This window comes from Vitis riparia, chromosome 16, assembly GCF_004353265.1.
Source record: "Vitis riparia cultivar Riparia Gloire de Montpellier isolate 1030 chromosome 16, EGFV_Vit.rip_1.0, whole genome shotgun sequence".
Lineage (NCBI taxonomy): Eukaryota > Viridiplantae > Streptophyta > Magnoliopsida > Vitales > Vitaceae > Vitis > Vitis riparia.
The window spans coordinates 8,666,209-8,679,429 of record NC_048446.1 but is presented as its reverse complement, the minus strand read 5'-3'; the positions used below and the strand labels follow the sequence as shown (position 1 = coordinate 8,679,429).

Sequence of the window (13,221 nt, the reverse complement as noted above, 5' to 3'; positions counted from 1 at the left end):
CTAACATAAACTAAAAGCATTTTAGATATAATACAGAGAACTATAGGAACACTATTTTCACAAGTCCAAAATGACTAGAAAGAGTACTAAAAAACCTGCATACTACACGCCAAAAGGATAAGAAAATAGCAATACCTATTATTTTTTTTTTTTTTCATATTCAACTACATCAGGTTTCATGTTCCCACCTGTACCGTCACACCTCAATTCCTCACAAGCTGAACAACCCTCAACTACTGCATCCACAGCTGAAAACCCACTGTCAATAGCCCTCCAAGCTGCTCTAACAGCCTCTACAAACGGCCATGTGCTCACAACCACAGGGTAATGCCCTAAGTTCCCAACCTCATGTCCTAGAGCCTGATAGCAAGAGACAGAATGTTAATTGAGTTGAACAAACAACACCACTTGGCTGCTAATAAAATGTAGAGGAAAAATAAAACCTTAAATCACTGACTCTTAGATTTTTCATTGCAGGGAATTCAAGAAAACTATAACCTACAGTAAACTGAAGCTAATACAATAAATTGACTTGAATTTTTTTTTTTTTGTTTTATTTATTTATTTATTTTTTTTTTGAAAGAATTCTCTAGTAAAGAAGCCAGAAGCATAACTTAAAATTTTATTCTATGTTCATTTGATCGATTTTCTAAGGAACCAGATAGAGGGTAAAGAAAAGGTACCAAGAAACCTAGAGCCCAAAATGTTCATTAGGCTGCTGAGAAACCGTAGCAAAAGAAATGGAAAGGAAAATTTTTTATAGCAGATTGGCGTTGGAACGACTTTTCTCGCAATTTCTCCCCAACCAAACAGACAAATAAATAATAAGGGAGGAAAATGAGAAATTCATACAATTTGAAAATTGCCCAGAAACAAATAATCATAAAAACATTAAAAATGATAAAACAAACAAATCCTCGAAACCTAAAAACTCAAATGGCGTGTACTTGGTCGACGATAACTAGTTAACAAAAAATTGAAAACGTGGCATCCTGTTGCTAGAGGTTCGGGTTCCAAGTTGAATTTCTCAGCGACCAAACAGAAAATAAAGAAAGAAAATGAGAAATGGATTATAATTCGAAATTTCCAGACAACCTGATTCATCCCGACTTAAAAACCCAAAAGGCGTGCTTTCTTGCTGAGAGACAGAGAAAAAAAAAAGTGAAAGTTGAAGCCCTGGTTTTTTATTTCTTGGAAACCAAACATCGGCATTCGAAGAATGTTACCGTGGAGAATGATGTAAACAGAAGAAGCAGTTTGATGAGCAAGTTTCTGATAGCCATGTTGGGAGCGATCCTACTCTCGGATCGCTGATACTTGTTCTCTGTCAGGGCGACCCCAGTTTCTAGCGTTCCAATAAAAATACTGAATAATAATACTAAAATTGAAAAGGTCAAAGCACAAGTTCTAAAAAACTTAATTTTTTTTTAGTTATGTATTGTTGCCTTCCCCAAAAACTGGTTGTCTAATTTCCCAAAAAATTAAGTTTTTTCAGAAATTTGTTTTTATCTTTTCAATTTTAATATAAAGTAGAAAAAAAATATTACATATTTATACACTCCAACAATGCTTTCATATTTGTTCCAAAATTACCCTTAAAAATTAAAATTAAGTACACCTACCACTTTAAAAAAATTGTTGATAAGTACATTTATCACTTTTTTTATTTTTTATTTCTCTCGCATCCATGTACATCCATCACACTTTTTTTTTTTTAATCTCATATCAACTAGGAATGGCAAGAGGCGGGTTTGGGACGGGTCACCCCTATCCCATTCCCGTCCCAAAATATATGTTATTTCTCATCCTATCCCAAACCTGAGGCGAGGCAGGGTATGGACTCCCATCCCCGTTTTGAAGTTATAATTAATATACCATCCCCAGCCCATCTCGACTCGAGTATTACCCAAAAAGAGGGGAAAACAATGAGTTACAAATGTGCTGAAATGAGGAAAAAAAATTAACAAAAAGACCGCACCTTATTGCCACTAGATTACAAATCTATTCTACGTTTGGACTCTCTAAATTTTCTGATTAAGCTGCAATTACAATGATCCCAACAAGAAGAACAATCCCAAATATCACCAACAAATCTCTCACCTTTTGCCCAAAAACTAACAAAGAAACACCCCAAACCAAAAAAATCAACATTCCAAAAAAAAAAAAATACCTAAAACGATGATAAACAAGGATGAATCAAGAAGAGACGGAGGAAATGAGATTATTGAATGGATTTTCGGATGGATTATCCTTTGGATTTCTACATTGAGTACTCCAATTGTCCAAAACACACCATCTTTTAGCATTTTGATGAACACTTGAGCTGCTGATTGTAGATTAAGGATGAGTTTTAGGGACGAGAACAAGAATGGGAAGGATTTGCAGAAGCCATTTCTTCACACTGGAAGCTGGTACAGAATGGGGTCGAGGCAATCTAGTATGGTGGGGTTGTCTCAGGTGATTCGGGATAGCTCCGTCTCCGTCGTCGCTTGTGTTCTCATCAACAACCCTAGCGATAGAGAGGAACAAGGAAAGAGAACCTTAAAAAAGAGAGAGAAAGACCTAAAACGAGAGAGGAAGGTTAGAAAGGATTAAAGGAAGCAAATATTTATAGTTAGGGGGGTAAACTTGTAATTTCATATTCGGGCAAGACAGAGCATATTATTACTAAACCCGATACCGCCCCGAATCCGATTCGAGTTTTAAAAAAAAACTGAACTCGTCTCATCCCCGATTTCTATGCTCCCATACCCATTCTAATAGGGGGGGTGAACCGAAAAACCCGCGAAATTGTCATTCTTAGTATCAACTCTCTTACACAACTCACTTGTCACATTTCTACTTTATTTATTTTTTTCCTTTTTCTTCTCTTACCACCGTATCCATTTTCACCTATTATATTTTTTATTATTATTCTTTTATCTTTCCTTTCACTTTTTTATAATATGTTCATGTATTTTCTCATAAAACTTCTTTTAATTCTTTTTTTTTTTTCACTCTCTAATCTCTTCATAATTATTGATTTTAATTATTTTTTAAACCTACTAAACTTAAAATGATAATATATATAATAAATAGTTAATAAAAAATTAAATAAAAATATAAGTATAGCATGGATAAAAATGAAAATATTATCTTACAAATAATATACTTGATGATTTTAAATATTAATTATAATAATATGTTTGATAAATTAAGGTTTAAGTTTAAAAATTCTATTTTATTATTTAGAAGTTTATGATATAAGATTTTTTATATTAATTCTAAATAAAGGATTTATTTATTTTGTAAATACTATCACATGTAAAAGTAAAAATATTTTTGTAATACTATTTTATTATTTATATTTTAAATTTATCATATCAAAATCATAGTAAGTGATGGTGTTTTTATCTTTTTTTTTCTTATGGTTTTAACTTGATTGTGGATTTAACTTTTTGTTTGATTAAAATATTTAATTTTTAATTAAAATAGAATATAAAAGAAAATATATTTTTCATTAAAAAAATTGTACTTAATCTTTTATATTAATTTCATAAAAAAAATAGGTACATTCATTTCTAAGGAAATTGAAACCCTTTATCTCCTTTATCATGGTACATATATTCCTTTAAAGACTCTCAATAAGTGATTGGAGGTCCTCCCTCACCCAGAAACAAACTTTAGAACCCTAGGTACATCCATTCCTAGGGGAATTGGAACCCCTATATCCATTATCATGGTCCATATATTCCTTTAGGGACTCTCAAGAAGAAATTGGAGGTTGTTCCCCACCTTGGAAAGGACTTTGGAACCTTAAGTACATTCATAAGAAAATTTGGTACATCCAATTCTCAGGTTATCGGGACCCTTATTTCCCTTTCGATGTTCCATTTGTTCTATTAGGGACCCCTTGAGAAGTGATTGGGGGTTGTTTGCCAACTCGGAATAAACTTTGGAATTTTAAGTACACCCTTAAGAAAATTTGGTACATTCAATCCTCGAGCTACCTAGACCCTTATATCATTTCCCATGGTCCATTTGATCCTTTGGGGACCCTTGGAAAGTGATTAGAGGTTGTTCCTCACCCCGGAATGGACTTTGGAACCCTAGATACATTCATAAGAAAATTTGGTACATCCAATTCTCAAGCTATCAAGACCCTTATTTCCCTTTCGATGTTCCATTTGTTCCATTAGGGACCCCATGAGAAGTGATTAGAGGTCATTCCCCAACCCGAAATAGACTTTGGAATCTTAGGTACATCCTTAAGAACTTTTGGTACATTCAATTCCCTGGCTACTTGGACCCTTATATCATTTCCCATGGTCCATTTGATCCTTTGGGGACCCTCAGAAAGTGATTAGAGGTCGTTCTCCACCCCAGAATGAACTTTGAAACCCTAGGTACATTCATAAGAAAATTTGAAACAACCAATTCTCAAGCTATCGAGATCCTTATTTCACTTTCGATGTTCCATTTGTTCCATTAGGGACCCCTTGAGAAGTGATTGGAGGTTGTTCCCCAACTCAGAACAAACTTTGGAATCTTAGGTACATCCTTAAGAAAATTTGGTACATTCAATCATCAAACTACCTAAACCCTTATATCCTTTCCCATGGTCTATTTGATCATTTGGGGACCCTTGGAAAGTGATTAGAGGTAGTTTTCTACCCTAGAATGGACATTGAAACTCGAGGTACATCCATAAGAAAATTTGGTTCATCCAATTCTCAAGCTACCAGAATCCCTATCTCCCATCCCATGGTCCATTTGTTCCTTTAGGAACCCTCAGGAAGTGATTAGAGGTCATTCCCCACCCTAGAACTAGCATTGGAACCCTAGTTATATCCTTAATAAAATTTGGTACATCCAATCATCGGGCTACCAGGATCCCTACATCCCTTTTCATAGTCCATTTGTTCCTTTAGGAACCCTTGAAAAGTGATCGGAGGTCATTCCCCACCTCAGAATAGACTTTAGAACCCTAGGTACATGATTCATGCCTAATTGGTGTCTCAACTGATTCGTGTCCAGCTGGTGCTCCTTGATGGCGAGAGTAATCAACAATATTTATAACCTATAACACCATGAACTAGGGTAGCAAATACAAAGCTACTATAGCATAGTGGCTCTAGGATCGTTCCACTGGGAAGGGTACTCAAGTTGAAAATGATACCAATTCAAAGTGAATTGGTGTTGTTTCATTTCAAGATTAGCTTAAGAAATAAAACACAAACTTTGGTTGAAAAAGGTATGGACTTAGATTAACAACACAACAAGTGATGAAAATAACTTAAGAAGAAAAGCATTCCTTGGAGATTCAGGTATACAGGGGAGGTTCCTCATGCAATAGCATAGCTCCGGTCAATTGGTTCATTTCCTCACATTAGAGAATTAACTTAAAGTCAATTCTCTAACAGGTGCTGCACAAATGCATCCCTCACTTGGATTTCAGCTCTAATTCTCTCACTGATGCAACTTGCAATGGTTTGAGCCTCTCACTTAGCCTTTACCATTCAAGGTGATCTTTAACCTTGGATTACCCGTCAAAAGCTCGCAAGAGGTAACTAATGGATGTCTCCTAAGAGTCCAAAAGCTTACCAAGTGTTGGCTATTCTAGAAAATCCTACCTTCAAGTCACCTACCAGAGGCTCGCAAGGGGTAAACTAGTGCATCTCCATGGTTAGAGATCACTTGCCTTACCAAGTGTTGGCCCAGGTGACTCCAAGGCGTTTTAAGTTAACTAAAAACATTAGAAACCATTCACGGGACACACTCTCTCTTCATTCATAGCTGAAACCACAAAGCTTCTGATTCTTGTACTTGGAACCTTTCCCGGCAACCTTAACTCCAAGGAACTAAAAGATTTAGCTACTCATTCTCTGGGGAAAACTCCTCAGAGAGTGCATAACTTAGTAAAATAAGTAAAAACACAATCAAAGTGAGAAGGTAAAGCAGAGCTCAAGCTTAAGCTCTTTGTATTTCTTCCTTTGAAACTTTTACAAAAGGTTCATCCCCCTTAGAACAAGCTCCTCGGGCTCTCTTTATACCAAAATTACATTGATAGCTGTTACATAGATATTTTTGCCAAATTCCTAACTTAAAAGCTAAGGAATCCTATCACTGGTGACTTACAAGGAGAATTTGGGCATTTGGGCAACAAAAATCTAATGAAAAATATCTCCAAGTGTCGGTTACAAATATCGGGAAGCACTAAGAACCACTTCGCAGGTGAAAAGTGAGGTCTGCGAAATTTCGCAGGTGCACCAGAAGGGCTGCGAAATTTCTTTGCAGCAAAAGGTTGATTCAACACCTTTGCGAAGTTGACTTCCATCTTGTGGTGTTTGGCTTCCATCGCGGTGTGAAGCTTCAGGGGAAATCCATAGCACTGTGCAAAAGTGTTGCGAAATATCTCGCAACAAAAGGCTGATTCCGCAGCACTTTTCTGAATCCTTTCTTCAGCTTGGAGCAATTATCTTCCAAAGGCTGTAACTTCTTCATTTCAGCTCCAAATTGCACACGGTTTGAAGCATTGGATTGTTGACTTCCTAAGATTTCAAATGACATATAGCATGCATAAATTGGACATCAGGAAGTGCTCCAAAAGTGGCTGCAGTGACTGTCATCAAGAATGCTTCATGGCTGGATTCTCTTTGCTTCCCCTTGCATTTCCACTTTGCTATGGCAAAAGTGCTTCAAAGCTTTGATTCTTCATGCCTCTAAGCTTCCCATTGCTTTCCAAGGATTCCATAAAACTCTCCTCAATCATATAATGCTTTGGTGATCAAAATACTAACAAAAACACCAAAACTTACACAATTTGATTAGAATTGATTGAAAGGGGCCTTAACATGCTAATTGGGTTAAAATGCACTAACTACTACTCAAAAGTGTTTAAAAGGATTAATTAGAAGCTATCAAATAGCACTTTTTGAGTAGTAATCAGTACATCCTTAAGAAAATTTGGTACATCCAATCATCGGGTTACTAGGACCCCTATGTCTCTTCTCATGGTCCATTTGATCCTTTAGGGACCACTAAGAAGTGATTGGAGGTCGTTTCCTGCCTCGAAATAGACTTTGGAACCCTAGGTACATTCTTAACCAAATTTGATACATCCTTAAGAAATTTTGGTACATTCAATCCTTGAGCTACTAGGACCCCTATCTCCCTTCCCATTATCCATTTTGTGAAACCAAGGTTTGATTAATCTCAATTTTGATGATAACAAAACAAGGTTTGGACCTAATGGTTATATTTCAAGTGTCATTAGGCAAAAAGATTTTCAAAGTGGCAATCATAAAGACAAAATCAAGCTAAAGAGAAATTAATAAAAAAAAGAAGACCTCAAAGAAAAGCATTTTTCAAGATCTAAGCTTTATAGGACCTTTTTGTAAGGTTGTTGGTGCACTAGGTCTTTCATGCATTACATCATTAATTTATGCACCAAAATAATCCAAAAGTAATTTTGTTTTAAAATCCTTTAAAATTGGATAATTTCATGTTTTCAACTAAAACCTTATATCAAATGTTTTCCAAACTTGTTTAAATGGTTTTAAGTTGAAAATTATAGTTGTTAAGCCAAAAACGACTCAATCAATTGAACCGAATAAGCAACTGGTCGACCAATTCAGCTCAATCGGTTGAAGGGTACAAAAACCTTATCTCTTTTCTAGAATGCTTGTTCAACCGGTCAAGGTTGAACCTCAACTGGTTGAGGTTCAGTCAAGGTCCAATCAAGGGGCAATCAAGGTCCAATGGTCACCTGCCAAACATTAAATGTTAATGGTTAGTCAACTAGTTGACCCTCAGCTCGACCGGTCGAACCCCCAACGACTAGTTTGGTCGTTTTCCTCTATAAAAAGGTTTCAATCTTCATTGTTTCAAGAGTTTAACCTTCCTAAACCTTTCTTGAATATATTTGAGCTTTGAGATAGTGTTTTTGGGTGCATCATTGTTCTAAAACTTGCATATCATTATGTGATCCCACATTTTCACATGCGTTCTCACTCGACGACGAGACTCGCTTTTTGTTTGTGAAAAAACAATTTTATAAATAATGAAGTCACCATTTATTTTCATTTTATTTTTTTTAAAGGGAAAACAAAATAAGAAAGAAAAAACTCTATAAAAATGACTCCTGAAAGAAAGGACAAGTTTGTGAAAACCAAGTTGGGTTTAGGAGTCTGGTTTCTTATTGAGAAGATATAGTGAAGAACTGTAGCATCCCTCTAAACCCTAAAATCTATGTTTCTACTAAGTAAGTTAAGATAATTGTGAGGATTAACTGATTAATTCATGGATACTGTGAACTAAATAGACACATCAACGTGATTCACAAATTTAATAAAGAAAGACGTACCTGATTCGCATTCCAAGCGTTTATAGAAAACACAAAAGTTAAATAACAAGCAATAACATCATATTGTGTTCTAAGTAGTCACATATTCCATAACAAGTTGAATTTAATGTTATACAATCTCAACATAACAAGCAAATAGTAATAGATAATGTTTAATCACAAGCTTTAATTTAAATAAGGGAGAATTGTGTTTTCGGCCTAGTTGGGCTTGATAATTAAAATAAGGTCCTTCAATCACCCATAATTAATTACAAGGATATGAGATAGTAATGGACAAAAATACCCTTTTAATTCATTTTTGTCTTTATTCTACCACTCTTCACATGCCACTACCATCAAATTCTCTCTTATTTAACCATTTTTGGATTTTTTTTATTATTTTTTTAAACTCTTTTATAAATAATTGAAAAATCAACATTATTTTCTATTTTAAAATTATAAATAAAAAAATTATATTAATGACTTAAAGACTATTTTGGAAAATACTTTCTAAAAAATGTTAATTTAAATAAATAAAGATTATCTTTTACATTTTAGAAGTAAATAATTTAGTGATTAAAATACTATTTAAAATAAATATATTCACTATTTTCTTTTCTTTTATACTAAAAATTATTTTAAAGTTTTTTTTTCTTATTATAAAATAAAAAGTTTATTTTTTTTATTTTCTTCCTTTTTTCTTTTAATAACTTTTTGAACATGATTTTTAGTAATAAGTTATATGAAATGTTGCAAATTTGATTACTAAGGATTTTTTTTTTAATGATTTGAATTAATTGAAAATTTATTAAAATAAGAAAAAGAAAAAGAAAGAAGAGGATGGATGGAGAGTTTTTATTTTAAATACCCAACAAAAATGTTTTTGTATGACCTAATTTTAGAAGTAGATTATATCAACATATGGTAGAGATTGAATTTTTCTTATACAAAAGGGTTGAAAAGTATATTTACTCATTTTAGATGAAAACAAGTAGTTAAAAATTATATAGATTATGTTTGGGTTTGGTTTAAAAATATTTTTCTAGTTTTTATTTTTAAAAATAATTTTTATTTTCTATATTGTCTCTTTTTGAAAACACGTTTAATTAAAAAATGAAAACTATTTTTTAAAAATGAAAATTGAAAACCTTGTTTAGTACCACTTTATATATATATATATATATATATATATATATATATATATATATATATATATATATGAAAATAATAAAAAGAATTAAATTTCATTTATTCATTTATTGTGCCACCGTACAATGCTATTATACTAATTGTATAAGGGAAATGTACTAAGTGTACAAGACTACATTTTGTGAAAGATTTCAATTTATTCTGAACCATTCCTTTATTTTTCTTATCACCCATGAATTGTATACCTATGTCATGCATTTTATTTAATTCTCACATGAAAATTCCAATACTTTCCCAGTAATGATATTTGGGGAAATTTTTTTGACCCTAAGTCATCCACCACATTGGAAATATGGTTAAACACACCTACATGGATACATAACTTAGGAGGGATATGAAATTTGTGTCACTGTACAAGGGTATTACATTAAGTGTACAAGGGTATACAAAACTACCTTTTTTGAAATATTTCAATCGAACCACTCCTTTATTTTCCTTGTCACCAAGGATTGTACACCTATGTCATGCACTTTATTTAACTCCCAAATGAAAATTCCAATCCTTTCCTTAATAATGATATTTGGGGAAAAAATTTTGACCCTAAGTCATCCACCATTTTCTCAACCAAACCATTGAAAACATGGTTAACACACCTATATAAATACAAAACTTAAGAGGGATATGAAATTTGCACTGTTGTACAAGGGTATTACACTAATTATATAAGGGAAATATGTCAAGTGTACAAGGGTGTACAAAGCTCTTAATAGGTTTTGTACGATTTTTAAACAACTTGAGGTTGACATTAAGACGATTGTTGATAGTTTTTTTTTTTTACCAAACTATGTCATTAAGACATTCTCTACAAAAATTAACACATAGGAAAAAAAATTAAAATCAATCATGTTTGAATTGTTCATTATAAGTAAACTAAATGAAATATATATATTTTTACTATTTTTCCTTTGTAAACATAATTTTATTGCTATCAATAAAGATTAAAAAAATCATATTTAAATGGAATTAAAAATAAACAAAAATTATTTTTGTAACATTTTTATTTTTTAAATCATTAATTTAAATTATGAAATTAGTTTTAAAATTAAAAATATTTGTTGTAATTATAGTTTTGAAGATTTCATGATTTTTATCTTATTACTTTTAAAAAATTGTTTTAATAAGAAAATATTTATTTTAATTGTTTAAAATATTTAAATCTTTATTTAAAAATATTTAGGATTAGTGTGGGGAGCAATTAGGTAATTTTGGAATTGAGAAATTTTGAATATCTTGAAGACTTTAATTTTGTCAATTACCCTATTTACACTTTCAAAATTATTGGAAGGTTGGTAAATTAGTCTTAGAAATATTGTTTTCTTGATTAATATTATATATATAGCATGTGATTGTTTACATTATTTCCAAAATAATACAAGAAATAATAAACACTCTGTGTCTAATTTGCAAGTTAGAAAAAAAAAAAAATAATATTTTATGAGGTATTTAAAAATTATTTAATATATATAAGAAATAATGTACAACATATTTATTATTTTGTAAGTTAGAAACAAAAAAAATATTTGCTAAGGTATTTAAAAAGTATTTATTATATATTCTATAAGTTTGAAATATATATATATATATTTGATGATGTCTAATTTGCAAGTTAGAACAAACAAAGAATACTAATATTTTATGAGGTGTTAAAAAATTGTTTAATATATACGAGAAATAATATAAGTTTGAAATAAAGAATAACATTTATTGTATATTATGTAAGTTTGAAAAAAAGAATAATATTTGATGAGATATTTCAAAGTTATTTACTTCAAAAATGTATTTAGTAATAATAATTTTTAACCATTTATCTTTCATATTCAATTTGATGGAGAAAAATGATTAGGAAATGATTTAACTTGGTCTCACTAATAAATAGGTGAAAGAAATGTGAAAGAGCCAAAAAAGAGAATAAGAAAGGTGAGGTGGCTGATTAACTTTTTCATTTAATAGTTAAGGGTATTTTAGGGATTTCTTAAAGACAATATCCTTCCTCTCAATTTCTGCTCTTTTATTGGGTTTTGAGTTTAATTATGAATGATAGGAGGACCTTATCTCAATTACCAAGTCTAATTAGGCTAAAAACACAATTTTTCCTTTAAATAAATGGTGAAGAAAAGGTTTGTGTACCTAGTTTAGCATTTTAAAGTACTTTCATAGAAATGATATTAACTTACAAATAATAGTAATGAATTAAAAAAAGAATCAGAAACTAAACTTACATATAATCAATGTCAAATTTATTCGCAAGTGAGTTTATTTGCAGAAAAAAAATCAGCAAATGGTCAAAGCATGGGATTCTAAAAAATAAATCTAAATTTTTTTTTCAGAGAATATCTTCTATATGTCTAGTTTATCATCCAAGTGATCAAATTAATCAACTAGTTCTCATTTAATACCATATTTCATAATGATGTTAATAGGTCTAGAACAAGGCATTTTGTTAAAATATTCAAAAATTGATTTTTTTTATTAACTTGGAGATGTCTTAAAATCATAAAAAATTTCATACAACTAGCCTAATATGTATATTTTGAATGAAAAATAATCACAAGGAAATATTACATTCATATCATATTTAAAAATGAGTAAATATCTTTCAGCTCTAGGAAAGCACTAGTGCAATAGGTTCAAGAAGAAAAAATTACATCTCTCATTTTAGAAATTATTTCTTAATATTTTTTACATCAAAAATTAAATTTAGGAAGTCCAAATTAAGAAAAAAATATTCAATGAATTTAAATAAATCGTTTAGTAATTTAATTTTTCAAAACAAAACTGAGTGTCAAAAACAAAATGAAAGTTGAACCTTCTGAAGATTGATTTATATTTTCTAATTGAAAAATTATTTTTGATTAAAATAGAATCCTAAAATTAAGTTCAAAGAATCTAGAATATTATGGAATAATTATAAATATTTTAAGGAGTTTCTAAATGGTCAGATTATAATTTACAAGTTCAAATATGCAGTGCGTTGTTAATGGTGTCAACATAAAATCTTATTTTTGAAATTTTTTTGAATGTAAGGTTTTATTAAATCCCATTTTAATCTACATGAATTCATTCATAAAGAATCCATTAGTTGGAACAATGAATTTTAATTCACGTGTATTTAAAAACAAAATCAAAATTTAAAACTTTTCAAAGTTGCATACTAAATAAAATGGGTAGCTGTAGACTCCCATTTTAGGGTGTCTTTTTGGCAGGTGTCACAATTTTGGGTAGCCATGTGCTGCCTCAAGATAGGCTGCTAGGGAATCATGAAGTGGGTGAAAGAAACGAATGAGGGATGGACACGGGCATGGGAAATATGCTGGGGATGGTTTGAAATAAATGAAAAAAAATGGCAGGCCGTTAGAAGGGGGTTGCTTAGGAGGCAAAATAGAGAGAGGATGTGAGATATTTTTGTGAGAGGTTGGTTGTTGCTGGAGCGGGAGATATTTTGTTGCTTAGGAGGCAAGACGGAGGAGGGAGGTGAGATATTTTTGTGAGAGGAAATAACAATATGGAGAGTTGTAGAGAACTTGAGAAGAAAGTAAGAGATGTTGCTTGAGAGGTGTGTGTTTTTGTGGTGACTTGAGGAAAAAGATAGTTAGAGGGAAGAAAAAGGAACCAGTGGGGCAGTTGGTGGATTTTATGGGAAATTTTTGGAGCAAGAATAGCTAGAAATCCAACACAGCTTGTTGGAGATG

General features: G+C 31.5%; 1 protein-coding gene across 3 annotated transcripts in view; it reads right to left on the bottom strand.

Annotated features, from left to right (window-relative positions):
- LOC117933655 (probable isoaspartyl peptidase/L-asparaginase 3) overlaps window positions 1–1,343 on the bottom strand; it is a 31,489-nt gene extending 30,146 nt beyond the window's left edge. Inside the window, exons 1-3 of one of the 3 annotated variants that reach the window (XM_034855132.1) lie at window positions 1,227–1,271; window positions 1,096–1,138; window positions 189–360 (exon numbers count right to left, since the gene is read on the bottom strand). In XM_034855132.1, coding sequence (XP_034711023.1) covers window positions 189–360; window positions 1,096–1,104 — 181 coding nt within the window. In that variant the 5' untranslated portion in view covers window positions 1,105–1,138; window positions 1,227–1,271. Of the gene's footprint in view, window positions 1–188; window positions 361–1,095; window positions 1,139–1,226 lie in introns of those variants that run through there. The other 2 variants (XM_034855131.1, XM_034855133.1) reach the window with 2 other exon arrangements.
- Between the last annotated feature and the right edge of the window lie 11,878 nt (window positions 1,344–13,221).